Here is a 22,659-nt window from a genome sequence, read left to right on the forward strand (position 1 = left end):
TAAACGCGTGGAGTAGGATGACTCACCAGTCTTCGGGGAATACCGGTAAGGGACAGTCCCGACCTGTTTTCAGAACAGGACCAACCCGTATAATACTAGGGGTTGGGTTACCATGGGCTAGGAGTTGACCAAAAAGCAGGAAGTATTTTTTAAAACAGTGCAACAATTACTTAAGGCTATCCAGTTCACGGTAGAGTCTGGAGCTTTGCATGAGCTTATGCTTTTAATTCGGCAGGAATGCCCTTGGTTCCCTGATCAAGGAACATTAGAGTTATGGGAGCAGGTGGGATGCTGCCTGAAAAGAGGATTTGAGCGGGGCAATTTTACCAGACCACCTGGAGTCTGGTACGCTCTGCGTTGTACCCTCTTTATATTCCAGATAGTAGTCAGTCAGATCGCCCATTTTCTTCACCTGAAGGGAATTCAGAAGATTTACGGGGAAAGGAAACTCAGGAACCAGAAAAATAGGGAGGGGCTCCTCTCCCCACTTTATTCCCTTCAGTGCAGCATAAAGAAGAGACTTTTTCTCGCGATGGTGAGGACGGACCAGAGCCTTTTCCTACCCCAATAGAAAAGCCATTGCCCTCTTTTCCTCCACCCTTAAGAAGACCTTCGTCCATTGGCCCCGTTCAGGCAACAGCATCTTCCACCCCCCTTGAGGAGATTGGAGGCCACCCAAGAGACGGTTCTTGGATAAGACCTCCAGTCAGCGAACATCTATATGACTGGGTGGCCGCATCCCCTCGACAAACTTCCCTACTAGAGGGATGCCTCCAGGAGGGACTTAGGGAGACCCTGAGGGGCTTTTTGGTGCATTCCCTGTCATTGTTCAAAATAACAGGAGACAGCATGAAAGCTTGCCTGTCACTGTCTTTAAGGAGTCAAAAAAAAAGTATCCGCGAAAATGGTGTACATTCACCCTTTATTCGGGATGGTTGAGGCTCTGGGAAATGGTTATGAGATGATTCTGCATGATTGGAAAACTCTGGTAAAAGTTTTGGTCTCAGCTGCTGAATATACTGTGTGGTGGAGTGAGTATAGTGATCTAGCCATGCAGCAATCTTTGCAAAATTTGGATAATAATATCCCAATACAGCTTGATATGCTATTGGGAACAGGGCCTTTTGCTTTAGCTCAGGCTCAGGTGCACGGCCGTCTGTTTCCTCAATGCTTGCAGCTGGTGATACAGGCATGGAAGAGAATACCCATGGGACAATCCCAGGGTTCCTCTGTGATGGTTAGACAGGGTCCCACAAAAACATACATTGAATTTATCATCCAATTGCTGGCTGCAATCGAAAGACAGGTACCCCATCCTGAAGCCACCAAACTTCTTATGTTGCAATTGGCTTTTGAAAATGCAAATAAGGATTGTCAGGCAGCAACAACCCCGGTCCGAGCCACTGCCACTGCCACTGCCACTGAAATTGGTGTGTTTACTAAACTGTGCCAGGATGTAGGCACTACAACTCATCTGGCTTAGACTTTTCCTGCAATGATGACCAGGGCCACGTGTTATAATTGTGGTTGAACTAGGCATATGGCCAAAGAATGCCGACAAAAGGGAGTCCCATAGAAATCAAAGGTCCCTAAAATACCCTCTAAAGAATGCCAGTGATGTGGTAAAGGTAAACACTGGGCTAACAAATCAAAATTTGATAAGGAAGGAAACCCATTATCAGGAAACAGGAAAAGGGGTGAGACCTTCAGCACCCAGAAAAGTCCATGGAGGAACACCAATCTCCAAACTTGGGGAATGGCTTTCCCTCCCGAGTCAGGACCAGAAGTAGCATCCATGACCTCTCTTCCACCACCTCTGGCAGCGCAGGGCTGGACCTCGCAGTCATAACGGACATGGTGCTTAAAGAGCAAGATGGGGTCCAGCTGATTTCAACTGGGATCTATGGCCCATTACCCAGAGGGACATTTGGATTGATTATTGGAAGGTCTTCTAGTACATTTAAAGGAATTCAAATTTTCCCTGGAGTTACAGATTCAGATTATTTAGGAGAACTAAAACTTATGGCACAGGTGTCAGGGGTCCACACCATCTCTAAAGGAACTCACCTTGCTCAGATTATTCTTATTCCTGATCTTCAAAGTAATGCTCAACAGAGACCACAGGGCTTCAGGATTTGGCCACTCAGGCATGAAAGATTTTTGGAGTAGTTTAGTGTCATCTCACAGTCCATACTTGGAAGTAACAATTAATGGAGTTATTTTTATGGGAATTATTGACACAGGGCCAATCAAACTATTATAGCTAAAAAACAGTGGCCTTCAGATTGGTCTTCCTCTCCTGCCTCATGTTCTATCATGTGTGTTGGAGGGTATCAACAGCAGTTAAAAAGTAGGCATATCCTTCCACTTTTGGGTCAGGAAGGCAAGGTCGCCCATCTTCAGCCCTTCATCTTAGAAATTCCATTTTCTCTGTGGAGACAAGATGCCCTAGAAAAGGGGGGCTTAAACCTCTCTGTGCCACCGCCCTTTTGGTAGGGGCCACTGCTCCTTTGAAAATTATCAAAATCAAGTGGAAAACTACCAGTCCAGTATGGGTGGAGTAGTGGCCCATTTAGAAGGAAAAACTGGAGCATATTCAACGTCTAGTACAAGAACAACTAGACGCTGGCCACATTGAGCTTACTACCAGTCCCTGGAACACTCCTATTTTTACTATCCCAAAAAGGTCAGGAAACTGGAGGTTATTGTATGACCTCCATGCTATTAATGCTGTGATGTTTCCTATGGGACCTTTGCAACCAGGATTGCCTTCTCCGGTTATGATCCCCAAAGACTGGCCTCTTATTGTAATTGATCTAAAGGATTGTCTTTTTTTTTTTTTTACCATACCTTTGCATCCTGAGGATTGAGAAAAATTTGCCTTTACCATTCCCACTTATAATAATCAGCAGCCAGTTGAACGCTATCAATGGACAGTTCTACCCCAAGGGATGATGAATAGCCCTACTATATGTCAGCTTTACGTACATGAAGCTTTACTTCCTGTGTGTCAATCCTTCCCCCAGGCAAAAATCTTCCACTATATGGATGATATTTTGATAGCTGCTCAGCAACAGTCATTACTGCATCAACTTTATGCAATGGTAGTACAGCATATGTCACAGTATGGTCTTGTTATTGCACAAGAAAAGATTCAGCTGATGGCTCCGTGGCTCTATTTAGGAAGTCTTATTTTGTCTTATTTTGTCTACTACTCTTAGGTCACAACTTACAAAAATAATTCTCCCACAGCACTTAAGCCTTAATACGTTACAGCAAGTCCTAGGACAGATTAATTGGATACACCCTTATTCAGGCATTCCCACAAGTTATTTGACTAATCTTTTTGACAGCTTGAAAGGTGGCCCTGCTTTAAATTCGCTGTGAGACCTCTCTCCACTAGCACAGGCAGAGCTTAACATTGTGGAGCAAGCTTTGGCCCAACAGTGAGTCTCACATTTAGATTCTGACAGACCTATAGATCTTTTTATCTTTAATACCCCTCATAGCCCTACAGGGATGGTTGGGCAAGTTGGAACAGATGTCTCTCCTTTGGAATGGCTTTACCTGTCTCATAACCCTTATAAACATATGCAAAAGACTACAGATTTAATAGCTTCTCTTCTCATAAAGGGACACTGACATTGTGTCCAATTGTCAGGATATGACCCTGCTACTCTTTTCCTACCTTTAAGAAAGAAACAATTTCATACTCTCTTAGCTTGTGATCTTGATTGCCAAGTCGCAATGGCTTACTTTATTGTTAATATCAGTTTCCATTTACCAGCCTCTAAGCTCCTGAACTTTTTACAAACTGTGCTTGTTAAATTGTATCTATTGTTGTCTCTGAGCCCTGCTTCATGCTACTACTGTCTTCACAGATGCTTCAGGAAAAACGGGAAAGGCAGCTATAGTGTGGCAAGATGCCATGCAAACTGGCAGAAAAAAAATCCACAAACATTTCACAACTACACAACAGGCAGAGTTAGGTGTCCTAATATTGGCCTTACAAACTTTTTCTCACCAAGACATAAATATAGTGATTCCGATTATGTGGTGTATAGTATTATTCATTTAGATCTCACACATCTGAAAGGTATTACTAACCCTATTTCTCAAAGTGTAGATGCTCTTCTCTGCCCATCATCACCCTCTTTACATCACACATATTCACTTTCATTCTGGACTACCTAGTCCCTTATCAGAAGAGAATGCTAGAGCTGATGCTCTGGTATGACCACAGATGTGGTTTGCAGATTCTCCTGCATTTTTGCGAGCTCAAGCTGATCATTCCTTTTTTCATCAGAATGCACACGGTCTTAAACAGCAGTTTCTTTGACACTTGCTCAAGCTCGCATGATTATTAAAACTTGTCCTGATTGCCAACAGCATTCTCTCTCCTGTTTTTCACTGGGACTCGGGGCCAACCCACAAGGTCTGGTACCTAATGCTATCTGGCAAAATGTTATTACTCAGCATTCACCCTTTGGACGCTTCAAATTTCTCCACATTACCGTGGACACTTATACGAGCCTGACACATGCTACTCCCTGAACTGGAGAAAACACTAAAGATGCAATTGCTCATCTTTTTAAACTATTATGACCTTAGGTCTTCCACAAACTATAAAAACTGATAATGGTCCTTGCTATCTTAGCACTCGATTTGGATATGCATTGCAACTTTGGCACAAACAACACAAAACTGGTATTCCTTATAACTCAACCGGTCAGACCATTGTTGAATGAGCTCATTGAACTTTTAAAGTATATCTTATATAAACAAAAAGGGGGAATATGGGGCTCTCTCCTCGAGAACAGATAACAATGATCTTATTTACTCTCAATATTTTGAATATTGGACAAGATGCCTGGACGGCTATTGATCGTAGGATGAAGCCAGTTGAAGTCACAAAAAGAAAGGTGTTAATTTGAGACATTTGTACAGGGAATTGGGAGAAACCTTATGAGGCACTGCAATGGAGTCAAGGTGCGGTTTGTGTTTCACAAACTACAGGATTAGAGTGAATCCCCATAAAATGAGTGAAGCCATATTATTAGTTGGAGACCACCAAACAACCCCCTCCTGATGATGAAGGAGCTGTCATTGGAGAATCGACCAACAATGATGTTGATGAGTCGGAAGACACCTGACATTACCTGGGGACAGCTAAAGAAATTGGATCAACAGGCAACTATCTAGCTCGCAGCCATGGGAGCCCCTGCAACTGCAGAGAACTGGTTTCTTATGTATCTGGCAGTAATTGGGGAAGCTTCTGAGAAAGTACACGGCTGGTAATTATTGTTCTTTGCCAGGTGGGCTCAGCTCAAGAACATGTTTATTGGAGTCATGTTCTGAATCCCACTGTTTTCAATGTTATTACATGGTGGGATGCTGACCCACCTTTGTCATCTAATGATACTTCTTGGGCGGGAGGTCGATGGATGCCCCTGTCTTACCTCCTCACTGAAAATTTGGGATGGATCAAACTTAATGATTCCTTGACTTTATTGTCTAGCAATTCTCCTCTCTGTTTTTCCACATTGGCCCAAGGTAAGTGTATTACTCTCAGTCTTCAGGAGTATCTTTACTATCAGCCTAAAAGGGATGCTAAGCTCGCAAACTTGACTTTTATTTCCGCTGTTACTACTAATCTTACTGAGATTTCTAATGAGACGATCTTCCTATATGCTGTCCAAGAAGGGACTGTCGATATGTTTGAGGCCATCCAGTGGTCCCCATGCAGATAATCTGCACCACATCAAGGACCTCTGCTCGATAATGGCACCTTACTTGATTGGGGTCCCATGGGTATCTCATGTCTGCAAACCAGACTATTGGATTTGGGAGTCCCTCCAATAGTTCCATTACCCTTCAATAGTTCCATTAGCTGCTCCCCACCCCGTTCAGCTGTAATTGTCTGAATACTTATTTCTTGGTGTTCACTGCAGAGTAACCTGCAGCTATTATTAAAAAGTCAAAAAAACAATAAATGCTAGTGAGGTTGTGGAAGAAAAGGAAGACTTTTACACTGCTGATGGGAGTGTAAATAAGTTCAACCATTGTGGAAAGATAGAGTGGCGATTCCTCAAAAACCTAAAGGCAGAAATACCATTCAACCCAGCAATCCCATTACTGGGTATACACCCAAAGGAATATAAATCATTCTATTATAAAGACGCATGCACACATATGCTCATTGCAGCACTATTCACAACAGCAAAGACATGGAATCAACCCAAATGCCCATCAATGACAGACTGGATAAAGAAAATGTGGTACATATACACCATGGAATACTATGTGGCCATAAAAAAGAATGAGGTCATATCCTTTGCAGGGACATGGATGGAACTGGAGGCCAATATTCTTAGCAAACTAATGCAGAAACAGAAGACCAAGTACCACATGTTCGTATTTATAAGTGAGAAGTAACTAAATGATAAGAACACATGGACATATAGAGGGGAACAATGCACACTGGGCATGAGACGAGGGAGAGGATCAGGAAAATAACAAATGGATACTAGGCTTAATACCTGGGTGATGAAAAAAATCTATGCAACAAATCCCCTTGACACACATTTACCTATGTAACAAACCTGCACATCCTGGACACGTACCCTTGAACTTAAAATAAATGTTAAATTTTTTTTTCTAAATCCTATTAATTTCAATATGATGTTCATATCTAACCAATTTATAGAATCCTCGTTTTCTAAAATTTACAACATGTATTAAACTTTACCACATTAGTCTGTATTCTGTGTTTTAGTCTATTTTATCCTATGTTTACTCTCTGAGTTAGAAAACATGTAATATTAAATGTCATTCGATTTTATATATTACATTCTTACAAATCAGGATACAATGGCCTAGATGACTCTCAGCTGTGTAAGAGTGAACTATTGGACTAAGATGTGGAAAGTTCTGTGACTCACTTGAATATTGTAAATGATCTACATGAAAATATATCTAAAACAACAAAGGAGACATACTTTTTTCATTTTTATCCATATTTTTAAAAATTCAAAGATGTGATTTAATTTAAAATATAACTTTCTAATGATAACGAATGCTATTGATTTCTGAGTTGGCTTTAGTATATGCTTTTAATTTCGCTGTGTAATGAGTTTGTTAAAAAACTTGTTATTTAAAATCAAGATTTAATAGTTGTTTTGTATCAAATTATGAAGGCTTCTACTAGAGTCTTCAACTATGTCTTTAACATTTTAGTTTTGAAGTATCATGATCAGAACTTGCATTTTCAGTGTACTATTCTTAAGATGCAGTTTTTACAAATCTACTCTACATACAGATGCTTATGGAAACAGTATTTAGGGAATATGAAAAAAGAGTCTGACTTCCACATTGAAATTACCATGAAGCATGGGGAAGAGACCAAGCATCAGAGGTAAAGTTGATATTTCAGCACAACTGTGTCTTTGGAGTCAGATATGCAAGTTGAATATAAAATCTGTAAACTGCAAAAATATTGTACTTCCCACAGCAGAGTGTTTAATTTAAATAACAACTCTCAAAGAACAGGTTGACTTCAGATGCCTAAGAGCCTGGGGAAAAATTCACGACCCTGATACTACTTATCCTTTTAATTCAGTTCAACAGGGTACAAGGGAGGCTTATCCAAATTTTATCACCCATTTGCAAGACACAGCTCAAAAGGCTATTTCGGATTCTCATGCCACGAAGTGATCATTCAGCTGCTTGCTTATGAAAATGCTAATACAGAATGTCAGGCAGCAATTAGACCTATTAAGGGAGAGGCAGATCAAAATTACACTTATTGGGCCTACATTCCATTCCCACCACTGATTCTGCCTGTTACATGGTTAGACCCCCAGGTGGAGGTTAATGTTAATGACAGTGTCTGGATGCCTGGACCAACAGATAACCGAGGTCCTACTCATCCAGAGGAAGAAGGAATGTTAATGAATGTTTTCATTGGTTATCGCTTTCCTCCCATCTGCCTGGGGCCGGCAGCAAGATGTTTAAATTATGAGAAACAAAGTTGGATGGTTTATGTCCCTGCACATAATGGATCAAAAGCCTCTATTCATGCAGTCAGTGGAAGAATATTTCAATCTTTGGACACTATTAAATACCTTGAGCATGGCTATGTTATGACACATTGCCAGATTAGTAAATTTAAACCTAATAAGAAGCCCTGCCCTAGGAAGGCCACTAAATGGTCTGGAAAGCTAGAGGTGCTAACCTAGGAAGATTGTATTGCAAACAGTGCTGCTGTACTGCAAAATAATTCCTATGGAATCGTCATCGATTGGACCCCTAGGGGACACTTTGCAGTAAATTGTACTGGACAGCGCGAAGATTGTAGAGGGAGTCCTTTTGCAAATGACTCCCCAGATAATGCACCAAAATTATATAGAAGAATTGAAACAAATTACCCTATTAAGTGGGAGGAGAATGGTATGGTTCCTCCAAGCCCCAAAATGATTGATCCAATTATAAGTCCAGAACATCCAGAATTGTGGAAATTAATGATGGCTCAAACCCCAATTCGGATTTGGAAAGGAGAATATAAAACAGAGATCCATAGTAAAAAACTTCCATTTTTTCTAGTCATGACCCCTACTCGGACTGTCCCATTGCAGAGTTGTGTTAAACCTCCTTTTATGTTGGCAGTGGGAAAAATTAATATCCTACCTGACTCTCAAACCATATCATGCCTCAACTGTCGTCTTTTTACCTGCATTAATTCTACCTTTAATAAAGATAATAGCATTTTACTGGTTAAGGCCCGAGAAGGAGTTTGGATACCTGTTTCCCTCAATAGACGTTGGGAGGCCTCTCCCTCCATACATATTATCACTGAGGTACTAAAAAAGGAATATTTAATAGATCAAAGAGATTCATATTTACTTTAATAGCTATGATCATGGGCCTTATAGCTGTCACAACTACTGCTGCTGCTGCTGGTGTTGCTTTGCACTCTTCTATTCAAACTGTGGGATTTGTGGATAGTTGGCAGAAAAATTCTTCTAAGCTTTGGAATTCCAAAAGCCAAACAGATCAAAAATTGGCAAATCAAATTAATGATCTCCATCAAACAGTAATTTGGATGGGAGATCGGATTATGAGCTTGGAGCATAGAATTCAAATGCAATGTGATGGGAATACTTCTGATTTTTATATTACTCCTAGCTCTTATAATGCCACTGAACCCATTGGGAGATGATTAGACGTCACCTACAAGGAAAAGAAGATAATTTAACATTAGATATTGATAAACTGAAAAATCAAGTTTTTGAGGCATCTCAGGCTTATGTCACCCTGTTACCTGGAGCTGATATTCTTGCTGAGCAGCTGATGGCCTTTCTAATACCAATCCTTTAAAGTGGATTAAAAGAATATGTGGATCAACAATTGCAAATTTTATTTTGGTTTGTGTCTGTTTATGCTGTTTGTTTTTAGTCTACAGATGCGGACGGCGCCTTGGGAGAGAAGCCAGACACCATGAACGAGCCATGATAGCAATGGCTGTTATTAATAAAAAAAAATTAATAAAGACAAAAAAGGGGGACATGTCAGAAAGAGTTTCTGGGGTGCCAGTTGATTTGGTCTCCCCTGTGTGAGACACCCATGGGAAGCCATGGGTGGCCTCTGAGGAGAAAAGTCTCCTTATTGCCTTCATGTCTTTATGCCCCAAGAGCATAACCACCCAGCGGCATTCCACAGGTTGCTTAGGGAGATAACACTCCCTTGAAGCAGTGGGGTATAATCAAACATCTTGGCTCCTCCTGAAGCCCACTGCAACCCACTTCAGTCCTGATAAGTTAAAGATCTTAAGTAGTTTAGACACATGCCTTTGCTCAAGGAAATTCACAGAAACCACCACTGCTATACATCTTATCGAATGACTCACGAGTTCTCCTTCACTGATTAATCTTTTTCCTCATCCCTTCCTCCCCCTCCCATCTGCCCTAAGAACAAAGAGCTTGTAAACCATTAAATTGGGCAGAGCCTGAGAGCTCTGGGCCGTGAGCAAGGCTCTGACACTCCGGTCTCCTGGACCCACCTTTTAAATGCTTATTCTGTCTCTTTCTAGCTCCTTTGTCTCTGCCGGACTTGGGGTACAAACTGGGTGGTGTGGGGCTGGTTTCCCCAACAATTATCTTTATTCTATAATTTCCCATATATAAGTAGTTAATTAATTAGTCAGAAAGCACCAAAACATTTAGTTCTTCATAATCTTGCTTGTGGAAATATCTCTTTAAAAAATGACCTTAACAATTCATTTCTAAAAAAGCAACACAAATAAATTTTTCTTTGTAAAATACATCTCATCTATTACTGAAAATACCATAAATATTTGGCTTTATTTTTCATTTTGTAAGGTTTCTTATTCTCATACATTAACAAACATATATTTTTGTTTCAAACAAACTTCTTTGCCAATTTTGCTATTTCTCCTAGTATAATTGCCATGCTTTTAATCATTCAAACTGGAAAATATGAAGTCATACTGCTTTTCTAATTTGTCTTCAATCCAATCCCAAGTCTCACCATAAATTGCTTTTTTATAAATAAGTTTTAGGGAAAATTTCCTGAAGAATCAGAACACTTCTTAATCTCTGATAAAGAGATCTTATAACTCGTTAGTTCTTCTCAATTGAGACAATCTTAAATGTCAGAAAGCATGTAATTGCAAGATAACAATTTGTATTTCTCACATAAGTGCTCAGTACAAACTTGTGTAATTAATTTTCCATTTTTTAAACATATTTTTATTATTTTCTGAAAGTAACATTACTATGCCTGCTTTTTTACCTTTGTTCAGCCTGTGATCAGTCCTTTGCTCAAAATGCCTGTCATCATCCTACATAGCCTTCAAGAACAAAAAATACAAAATCCATCTCCTACAGGAAACTATCCTAATTTTAAGACATGTGGACATTTTTGCACATAACTCTTCTGCCTCTTTTGATCTGAATTTTCATTCTGGCATTATATGTGTTGGTTGCGTGAGCATGTATTTTTAAATCATTTTTATATCTTATTATGTCATTTAGATTATAAACTACTGTAGGACTTCCATCTTCAGTGCCTGGTTTTGCTCATTAATCCTTCCCTGGTAAAGCAGCCTATAATAGCCTCTTTAATTAGAATATTTAGTATTTATTTTCTGTAGTCTTCATTTGGCCCTTAATTATATTCAATATGATATTTATTTATTATGTATTATTACCATATTCTTCATACATTCTTGCTCAATTATTTACATTTTAAGTTCCCTAGGAGGAAAAGCTTTTATTTTGACAATTCGTAAACTGAACTATGTAATAATTTGTATACAAAAAGGCACAAAAATACAGCTTGAAGGGCAAAGGGTCAGAAGGTAGAAGATTTGAGTTCCAGTCCTTGGTTTAGCCAACCAACAACTCATTGTTGAATAGTCTTTTAATAAACCTTTCTGAGTCTCTCCAGAGTAAAGTTGTTGTAGGAGAAGATTGTTAAATTTTTTAAAAGATTTTTTGTGTTTTGGAAACTAGACAATGAGTTTGTCTCTATCTGCAGGGTCCAAATTATCATTATTTGGATGGGAATAAAGGAGACATCCAACTAGAAACAGACAGTAGGGTATTTGAATAAGGACACAGGTCATATTAAGGTTGCACATTCTTTCAGAGCATATTCTTGTTTGTACTTTGTGCTTTCCAGGAATTGGTTGCCTACTTACCTTGGTAAGCACTGCAAGCACAGGGTAAGCATTCAGAACTCTTCAGAGAAATAGAGCCAACAGGACATGTATATATAGAAAGAAAGAGTGAGAAATTTATTTTTAAGGAATTGGTTGGCTCATATGACTGTGGAGGCTTGGGCATGGGATCGAATAACATTTAATAGTAGCAGTAGGCCATTAAATTGGTGCTATTTTCGCTTTGTAAAGGAGTCTTAGGTCAGTTTTCTCAGAAGCTGATGGGATTCTTGTGGAAGTTATTTATTTAAAAATAGCTCCCTTTGAGTTAGGACAGCAAGTTAGGGGCTGAGGGCAGGAGAAGAAAGGTAAGCAAGAATGTAGTCTTACGTGAAGTCCAACTTCAGGCAAGCCTGACTCAATGGAGTCTGCCTGTTAGTCATTGGCTGTGAGCTTTCCATCAGAGAGGAGGGTCTTAACCTCTCAGATATGGCAGTACCCTTTATGAGAAGGGCAATTCTTTGCAGAAGTAGTTATAGATCATCAGCCAACATTCTCAATAGTAGGGGTGAACATCCCTTCCAGAACAGGAGATTTTGGAAAGGCAACAACAACCTTCACTTCTGAATGGCCATTAATATTCATAATAACAACAGAGGCACTGCAAAGGTTTAAGAGCTCTCTTACTTTTAAAAAAATTTCAAAGAAGTTTCAAAGAAAAACTGACTGATAACCACTATAGTCTTTTATAACATTCAAACTGTTTGAAAATTAGTGTTCCTTTAAATTATACTTAAATTCATTTTCTATAAATAAATTCATATAAACAATTTACATATAACTTAAGGAACGCTAATGTTTTTAGATAATATTTTGTACCTAGAATTTATTTTCTTATGAAAGCATAAACTTTATTATGTTTTGAAAACAGAGCCAGAGGAGATTCTTATTTCTGTTTTGTTGATTATCCATTAGCTGCTAAGAAACATAAATGTACATAGGCTTAAAAAACTCTGCCTCTTAGAAACGTCAAGCAGACAATTGTTAGATTCATGTGATAAAATTAGATAGACAATATGCCAGGTGCATACTTTTGATATACATTCTAAGTAAGAAATCAATACGTAAATGAATAAATGGTATATTTTCAACGTAAAAAATGCAAGCAAGCAACTTTTCTAGAATGTTATGTTTGCAAACATGGCATTTGTATAAATAGCTAATAACACATAACTTTAATTACATGTGTATCTACAATAAAAGATGGAGATTTTTCTTAAAGTAAAACCAAGTAACCAATTATATTATTAATTAGCATATGTTTATAGGGTGAATTCTCATATTGCTCTTTCTATTAAAAGGCAGCTGCAGAAACCGAAGAATCTGGTTGTTTTATTAATATGGTTCTTTAAGAAGAACCATAAGGGTTTTGAAACCATGAATAAGTGTCAAAATATTTATTTAGGTGATTGAAAATAGGATAATTTTTCTTTGTCTTTAGTATAAATACCCTGACATCATCATCAACATTATATAATATTTGTAATATTTTATAGCATTTTAAAGCAAGTTTTCAAGGCCCTAGGAAGCTGCTATGATTAATAATGAAGGGGGAAAGGACTTTTGATAGTTTTCTCTTGTTTTGTTGTTTCTTTTTCTCCAAAAGAAAAGGTGCATCCGAAAACACTTGGCTGTCCTGGAGACAACAGGCAAAATTGGACAAAGCTGAAGTGCACAACTTCTCAAAACAGTTCTGGGTATTGATACCTATGCAAATTTTCAGAGTTACCTAGCAACACAAAATAAACTAGGAAAAACAGTTTTTGTTGTCTTCTTATCTCTGTATCTAAATCTCTGTTTTATGAGGATTAAGTTTGGCTATAAATGTAGAACAATCCCCCTTACCTCTTCTTTTCTCTCAAAAAAATTGCTTAAGATAAAATTATTTCTATCCCTTGTATAAATTTAGAGATTGATGGTCCAGATGCAAGAGATCCATGCTTCCTCAGTCTTTTACCTCTTCTATGAATGGACTCTATTCCCAAAGTCAACTTATGTCCAAGATGGCTATTCTAGCCTCAGGTATCATGCCCAAATGCCAGCCAACAGAGGAGAACAAAAAGGAGAATCGCTCACCCTCTCTTTTTTTAAAGATGCTTAAACATTATGCACATGGAAGTTATGAATTCTTTGTCACCTGGACTACTTAGCTGCAAGAAAGACTGGGGAGTAGAGTTTTTATTCCACAGCCACATGCTCAGGTATATATCAGTAATACTCTTCTGAGAACAACAGAACAGCTAGTGGCCTCTGCAGATCCACCCATCTCTGTTCTGTGTTCACTACCATTCAGGCCTCCAGTGGATTCATGCTGTGCTCTGGTCTTGTAAATCAGAGCCCTTCTCCCACATCAGTCTATCTGTATTCCTTTCTCCAGGCCTAATGCCAATCTTCTGCTGCAGTGTCAGATGCACCACAAAGCTAATTACAAGGTAAATGTGTTTCAAATTAAGATATGAATGCCTAAATATGTAGAATCATCCAAGAGGGAATTTTGTCTTTAAAACTAGAAATACATTTTTATCTTTTGCTTATCCATTCCCCACCCAAACTGGTTGTTTTTTTTAGAAGGAGTACAATTAATAAAATAGCATTACTACAAATTATCTAGACACCAACTACATTTCCTTGTCAATACCAACCCTCTTTTTTCCACCATCATTAATCATATATACCTATCTTTGGTGAATTCAGCAATACAAAGAATAACAAAACTTGTCACTGGAATGTATCATAAATATTTCAAATGCAGAATTCATTGCTTGTCAATTGTTCTTATTGATTAAACAGAAAATAGTAGAAAAAAGCTAAAACTTTACAGATGTCTTTTCTGATATTAAACTATACTTTCATTCTTGGTATAGACTTTATTTAATAATAATTTGGTTGAATATGGTTTGCTAACATCTTTTTTATGACTTTTGTATATATAATATACAGACAATCCTATAATTTTTCATATATTGCTTTTATATTGCTTGGAGTCAGAATTATGCTAATGTTAAAAAATTAATTATAAGCTTTTATAAGCTTTTCCTCTTTTTAAATTTTATTGACAATGTGGACACAATATAAATTATATTTGTCTTAAAGTTTGGTAAAACTCACTGTAAATCTTTCTCCACCTAGGGCATTAAAGTGAAGAGATGTCTTTACCACTTCAATTTATTAACAGTTTTCATTCTACTCAAGTTTCTTGTCACAATTTTTAATTTTATCCAGAATGATATCCATTGCCTCTGAGTTTTTACATTTATAGAAACAAAGCTGTTCATAATATCTTTGTATTTGTAATTCTGTGATGTCTATATTTACTTTTTCTGTTTAGAGATAGTTTTGGAAAAATGGACTCATTATATGCAGAATACAGTTGATTCCTAACACATATAATATATAAAGGTGACTCCTGATGGGTTGAAAACCTCATTAAGAAAGATAAAAAGGATAGCATTAATACAAAAACATGTGAGCAAATACCCTCAATAATCTAGAAGTGAAGAAAACTTTAATTAAAAAATGCACAATTCATAAAGAAAATATATTGACAGATTTTATAGAATTAATGTTATGGGCTTCTGTTCAGTGAAAGGTATCATAGACAAAATTATCAAGTATTTGGCAAACTGGAAAAAGATTTTTTAAATAATTGAAATTAGCTGGGGTCAACATCTAGAATACACAAGGAATTTACATATCCATAAGAAAAAGATGAGAATTTCAGTATACAAAACCAGGCAATTCATTGAAAGTCAAATCTGAATTAGCAAGTATATGAAGAAAAGACCAACTCTTGATTCAAAAATTATAGCTAAGTCAGCTATTACTGAGCCATAGAAAGATGGGCGCTCTGCAGTGTACATAGAAAGAATGTACACTGGTATAGCTATTGTAGAGAGAAATCTAGGTGTACTTAGTGGAAGTGAATATGATCCAGTAAACTATTCCAAGGATGCATCCCAGAGAAACTTGAGCCCAGGTTCATAAGGGGACAAGCACAAAGATGTTCATTGTAGCAGCAGTTAGAACCAACTCAGTGCCCGTCACTACAGAAATGAGTAAGTAAGATGTGGTGGTGTACGCATACAGTAAAATGCTATTATCCAACATCCAGAAGCAATAAACTTGTATTTCATACAGTGGCATGGATGAATCTCTGAATGAATGACAAAAAACATTAAATTCAAAAATTAAATAATTGAAATTAATTAAAAATTAAAATTACAAACAGAATGAAAGTCATAGAATAATGCCATTTATGTAAATTAAAAACAGATGCATATATAAAACAGCACCATATGTGTTTCAAAGAATCAGACCTATCCAAAGACATCTATATGCAATAGAATTGTGCCTATAGTGAGGAGGTTGGTAAATTGTGTGAAAATGGGGGATGAATGACAAATAATGAAAATAAAAGAGATACCTTGTCATGGATAGTTGAAGTATGTACTGTGTGTTAGCGAGTATCATTAACTCAACACCTTGCCCCTAAGATTAAAAAGATAGAAATTATATAGCCATAATGCTTGTGCTGTATAATGTAAAGAGGAACAAATGTTACACAGGAACCAAAATAGATATAAATATTCTCCTTGCTTCTTTAGATTGTCCCAAAACATGCCAGGCTTGCACCATTTTCTTAAGGAGGATTATGCCATTGTTCCCTCATCCTCAGTGATCTCTACCTATCCTATGACACTCTTCAAGACACAATTTAAGTTCTACTTCTAAAAAACCTTTAAAATTGTTCCATTCATGTAAACGACTTCCTGTAACCAATTGCTTTTATAAGCTGTACCACAACATCTAAAACTTACTACTATTAACCACTCTTTTGCCCTGTATTATGTCTTGCTCAGGGTTTCCTTTACCAGATGTTAACTTTCTAGAGATCAGAGAGATTTCTTTGAAGCTTTCTGTTGTGCCTAGAACAGTGTTGTACTCAAGGTTGAAAGATCTAAATTTCTTATTGGTCTATGAATGTTACTTTCAGTTAAAAAGATCACATGGCAGGTAAAAAAAATATGCACAGACAAATACTTTAAAACGTAAGAAAAGAAGCTGAGCTTCATTCATTTTAGTAACTGGCTAGTGATATAATAGACTTGAAGCACAGAAGGTACGCAACAAATATTTGTTGAAAGAATGCATCAGAAAAATGGACTAGTCTAGACAGGACCACAATAAACATTTTGGTTAATAGATTTTTAGTTAAGATTTGAAATTGTGATGCAAAGGGATGGATAGGCAAGATCATAGCCGAAAGTTGAAAAAAAAAAAACCGATCTTTTTGCAGCCGAAAATTAGTTTGAAACTAGGGAAGCATAGAGCTGGAATAATTGTTATCACACTAAGAATGGAATAGCCCTTCAATCAATGTAGTAGGTAAAGTTTGCTTTAAGTTCCTTACTTTTTTAAAGCCCCTCTTTCTTTTCTTGATGTTTCTTGTCTAGGACATGTTTCCTTCAATAAATCTTCACCTGTGACAGCCTACCTATATGCTTTCTGATTATTCCAAGCCATGAGAAACTATCACTATTTTCCCCCTGAACACTTAGAAAATTTTATTTTTACTTCAAATAAAACTAGCAAGAGCCAACTCAGAATATGCTTCCTCCCTCTAGAACACTTTTAAGGGAAATATTTTGTTATGTTTTTGATGAAAATTATCGTTTTCTTATGATTACTAAATGTGTGAATTATTTTTACATGCTAAATTGTGGTAGGTTATTCCTCTTCTGGTCATGGAAGGAAGAAATGTCCTACTTAGTGGAGGTGATAAACTGAGTTCTCACCGAGACTCAGAATCTCATTTAGTTGTGCTCTGCAAATGATCTGAATGAGAACCAATGGCTTTCTCTAAAAGGGGACTTGAACTTCGTGTGGGATTTAAGAGACTGGAGCTTTGAAACAAGAAGCTATATGCAGCTTGCTCAGCTTTTTGGGATGTGCAGAATAGATGTGGATCTGCTTAAGGGAATGGTGGTTGAAAGGAATATAATGCAAAGTGGAAAGAATCAAGGTATGATGTAATAAAACACAGATACAATATCTATTTCAATTAAGTACTAGTTTTGTGATCTTGACCAAGTCAGAAACATCTCTGAAAGTTTGTTTTCCTTTTTGTATGATAAAGAGGTCAGAAGATCTTGAATTCTTATTGATCTATAAATGTTATTTTCAGTTAACAAGATCACATGGCAGGTAAAAAAAATAGGTACAGGTAAGTGCTTAAAAACATGAGAAGAAGCTGAGTTTCATTCGAGTAACTGTCTAGTGATAAAATGGACTTGAAGCATAGAAGGTACTCAACAAACATTTGTTGAATGAATGCATCCCGAAAAATGGACTAGACTGGAGAGGAAGTAGTGTCATGATACAGTGCCAAGACAAGACTCTCAGGCTAGGTATGTAGGCGGCAGAGGAAAGAACTTATTGAAGGCAGATAGGAAGAAGTCCTCTTTACTCAGGGGTCAGAATCAGGGAAAAGCTGCAGGAGCCAGGGTAGCTGTAGCATAAAAGTTATGAAGAGACCAATACCTGTAGGGAAGACTAGCAATCATGTTTTAGAGAATTAAGATTCACAATAGAAATGCCTACTCAAATATATGTTAAACAACATGTCTGAACACTTGGGTTTACACTTGAGGCAGCTATAATAAAAGGCAAGGCAAGGAAAGGGAGTGAGGAGCCCAATTAAATCACCATAGGCTTTAGAATTTAACAGACAAGAGCGTAGCCAAGCTCTACCATTCACTAATAATACAAATATTGACAAAATTTTAATTGCTCTGAGACATCTAGAAAATGAACATTTTAATTCTGATAAATGAAGATTGTAGTATCTACTTTGTAGATTTCTTTTGAAGATTTGTGAATATATGAAAAGGGCCTAAAACATGCCTCACATGATTTATTCCTTAATGCTATTTTTATTATTTTTAATGTTACTGTAGATTTTATGCCGAATAAGCTATCAGCCAACTCAATATTCGTCTTGCCTTTAGTGAAAGAACTTGTAATTTGTAAAATAATGGCTTCTTTATTTTTGTATTTTCTTCTGTGTGCTTTTTTTTCTCCTTAATGCTCTTTTAAAAGACCTTCCCTCCCCAGCAAAAATTCTACCTTTGCCTCAGTAGCACTAAGGAAGAAAAAGGACCTTTCCGCAGCACCCAGTCTAGAGTAGCTTTTTGCCTGCAAGGCTATGGGTTGGCCAAGTAGGCCCAGGATCTCAGAGGAGCAGAAGAGCCAGGGGAACCGGGGAAGGGCGGACGGAGTCATTGAGGCATGGTTGAAGTGGTCTTTACATGGCTCCACACAACAGATGGACTCTACCACATTCAAATGCACTTGGAGCACCTTCTCAGTAAGAGATGATGCCCCCTCAAGTGTTTGCTTGTTTAAACATACCTTAATGTGAGTGGAGAGTAGGAGGAATCCTGCTTCCTGAAGGTAACTGATTTCACAGTAGATAAAGTTAGATATGAAGTTAAACTCTTCAATTAAACAGATTAACAATAAAATTAATCCGAGGTTTGTTATGGACAACACATTAATACTGGTAACTTGCCAGTAGATACGCTATAGTCAGCAAACAGTACAGCTTGTTTACGATTGCTAAATCAAATTTTCAAAGAAATGTAGTTCTGGTAATTGTAAGCAAAACCATTAAAATGGTCTGAGTTAGTTTTGAAGTTACTTTCATCTTCAGGAGGTTTTGAACTCTGTTGGAGACGGGCGGGCCTTATTCTGTCAGGTTGTAGGTTAATTCCCCAACTCAAACTTCCCCGATCAAACATTGTCAGGCCAGGCGACTGTTTTGGTTTATGGATGATAAAGTATAGGGCCAGGGTAGGCCAAGAGTAGAAGACAGAGGGAGGGCTGGGTTTCACTTCTAATTTTTGGCCCAAGCTTTCATGGTGAGGAAACTGTTTTCAAGGGCTTAGAGCAATCGCAGTTCCACAATCGCAGATAGAAAGTATGATTTCTCTAGAAAAAAAGTGTCTTAACCTATGAAGCTGTGTGTGAAGATCAAGTTTAGGGGATACGCTGAGGTCAAGTCATGCGACCAAAGACCGGAAAACGGAGACTGCTGCATGCAAGCGTGCTGGGCGTTTGTTTGGTTTGCTTGCCTGCTTAAAGTATCCACTGGGAGGGATGGCGGCTAGAAGTCAGAGGCGTTGACTGATTGAGGAACTGGTGAAGCGGAGCCCATGAGGTGCTGAGGTACTCTAAATAGGAGGATAAGGTATGAGGGAAAACAAAGCTGGAGTCAAACAAAGGCGCCGTTGCGTCGCAGATTGCAACCTGAAGCGGCTCCCGGCTCCCTGGAGAGTAACCCGGGGAGACGGAGAGGGGTGGCAGCCAGAAGGAGACCGCAGGAACCTCGCCTCCGCCGCGGCCCCGCCCCCACGGATCCCCGCCCCCGCAGCTGCGGAACCAATGGGCGCCCGGAATGTTAGCGGGTGGGAGGTGCGGCTGGGTTGCTACAGCCAGAGCTGGGCGGTGGCGGGCGCTGCTGAAAGAGTCTCCCTGAGCTCGAGGAGGTGGCGCAATGGAGGGACTGGAAGGTGAGGCGATAAAGGGATGCGGGCAGGACGGCTAGAGCGGGCCCGGAACAGCTGGGGACCCTGGACACCAGTAGCAGGAAGGCGAGGGCTGGTTCGGTGCGGCGGACCTCGCCGCGTCCCCGCCGCGCCTCCGGAGGCTGGGGCCAAAGGGAGCCGGACAGTCCCCGATGCGGTGGAGCTAACGCTCCCAGGCTGCCCCGCCTCAGACGGTCTTCAACTGGGCTTGCCTGCCCGGAGCCAGATCCTGCCCCTGGCAAGACGCTTGCACGTCTCTTCCTACCATTTTCTAATCTTGCTTGACTCCTGAGTGCCCTTTTAGTGATCCCAGTCCCTGGCCAGATTTTGTTTTCCTTGCACTGGACTCTCTCCATTATTGTCCACGGCCTTAACACCACCAGGCCAGTTTGTGCTGCAGCCCCGGGGTGTGTCTCCAGCCTCGAGCTCCTGACATTCCTTGGTCGATTTCCCTAGGTAACCGGTTTTTTACATTTCGACAGCATCTTCTGTCGGAGGGATGTCAGAGCATCTCCTAAGGAAGTGTCACTGGCCAGCTTTAGAGCCGGTACAATAGATTACCTGGAAGATTTGATGACTTATTCACGGCCGCTGTGTGAGGAAGAGCCTGTATTGGTTCCTTATCTTTGGGTTTATCTTTGTACTGTAACCATGACTCCAGATTTTGCTTTGTTCCCAGTTCTTTCACTTTTTCTCTATTCTGTTTACCCATTTTATCCTGTGTAATGAAAGCATTCACCTAAAAACAAAGAAAGGACAAAAACCACAATAACTAGCATTGGCAACAACAGTTTCAAGATTTTTTAATTTGTTATGATGAAGAACAAACCTTCAGAATTGAACGATCCTCTTGTCTTGATTTAGCTCCTTTTCCCCCGTCTCCTAGTTTACACGGATTCAGTTGGAATTAAGAATGAGCAGAACCTTTGAGTCTTGTGTATTGTTGCATGCCAGGGAGTAAAATATTGTACATTGTGTGATGAAGTGAAAAGTGGTAGCCGGTAACTTTTTCAGTCACCTAAGTTCACCAAAAAGCAGATGTAATAACATGAGTAGGAGTTTATTTCGTGCTTTTGCTCTGATAAATAATTCTGATAATTTTCCATTTGTGGACAGCTGCAGTATGCTATGGCCTAATGAAGGTCTTGTTTTTTGCTTATGTGTTTTTGGAAGATAATTCAAGTTGCCATGAAATAAGGAATTGTAATGATAGTACAGTATATTTTACTTTCAAGATACTTTTATATCTTGGTGGGATTAAAGCATGGGTTATGGAATTCTCATGAGATTATCATATATAATATGATAGGGTTTTATTACATATTATCTATAAAGTGTTTTGAACAGTTTGCAGATTTTTATTATTTTATGCAACATTTGTTATTAAGACAAAGATCATCATCTGATTTTTCACTTATGTATCCTCAGCACCTAAAACAATGTCTGACACAAAGTAGGTACTCAATAAATATTTGTTGTTAAATAAATGTCTATTATGTGCATCTTTTTAGGTTCTAGGTTGCAGCAGAGAATAAAAATGATAAAGCTTTATTCTCATCGAACCTACATTTTAGTGGACCTTACATTTTAACAGTGCTAAGATATTGCTATTGAAACCTTACTACGAAAGTTTTTAAAATATAATGGAAACCTATTATGACACTCAGTTGCATAGGTGGACAAATAAGTAGGATTTTGTATTTATAGGCATATTTTATGGGTCCAGCTTATGATGTTATAGGGCCCAGCTTATGATGTTAATAGTGCTTGCTCTTTACTTTTAGATTTTTTTTTTTTTTTTTTTTTTTTTTTTTTACAAAATAAGATGCTATCATTAACTATAATGTGTTTAATTGTGATAAACTGGGTTGAAATATGTGAAGTTGCCCTAAATTATGTAGGGCAAAACAGATGAATTCTGGTAATTTCAAGCAGTTCAATCTAATAAAAGCTCTGAGAATTTTCTGTTGAAGTTAGGATGGTGCCTTTCTCTCCTTTCTCCTTCTCCCCTCTCCTTCCCCTAAGAGATCACACTTTGCAAATATCAAACTCTGAGTCTTAAGGTTACCGTTCATTAATTCATCCATTCTTTCATTCTAGAAACATTGATACAGTGATAGATAAGGTAGTTTCTTACCTCTATTGGAAGTTAAAATCTAGTACTTTGACGGTGTCTAATAAATATTATATTGCAGTATCCAGTAAGAAATATTCAAAAGTTTGCTTAATGTGTCAAGAGTAATTGAGTAAATATTGTACTCTGGCATTAGACATATGTTTCTAGTTGAAACCAGTTACCAGACATTAATCTTGGCTATAAAACAAGAAAATATATGG

At 38.3% G+C, this 22,659-nt stretch overlaps 1 protein-coding gene and 1 long non-coding RNA gene across 3 annotated transcripts in view; one reads left to right on the forward strand and one right to left on the reverse strand.

Annotated features, from left to right (window-relative positions):
* Positions 1 to 20,187, reverse strand: part of LOC129061055 (uncharacterized) — a 35,017-nt gene extending 14,830 nt beyond the window's left edge. The window contains exon 1 of the long non-coding RNA XR_008528031.2: positions 19,148 to 20,187. This is a non-coding gene — a long non-coding RNA (uncharacterized LOC129061055). The remainder of the gene's footprint in view (positions 1 to 19,147) is intronic.
* Positions 20,086 to 22,659, forward strand: part of ZC2HC1A (zinc finger C2HC-type containing 1A) — a 52,836-nt gene continuing 50,262 nt past the window's right edge. The window contains exon 1 of one of the 2 annotated variants that reach the window (XM_009243892.4): positions 20,086 to 20,307. In XM_009243892.4, coding sequence (XP_009242167.4) covers positions 20,292 to 20,307 — 16 coding nt within the window. In that variant the 5' untranslated portion in view covers positions 20,086 to 20,291. 2 annotated transcript variants of the gene reach the window in all.

Source organism: Pongo abelii, chromosome 7, assembly GCF_028885655.2.
Source record: "Pongo abelii isolate AG06213 chromosome 7, NHGRI_mPonAbe1-v2.0_pri, whole genome shotgun sequence".
In the NCBI taxonomy this organism is placed as follows: Eukaryota; Metazoa; Chordata; class Mammalia; order Primates; family Hominidae; genus Pongo; species Pongo abelii.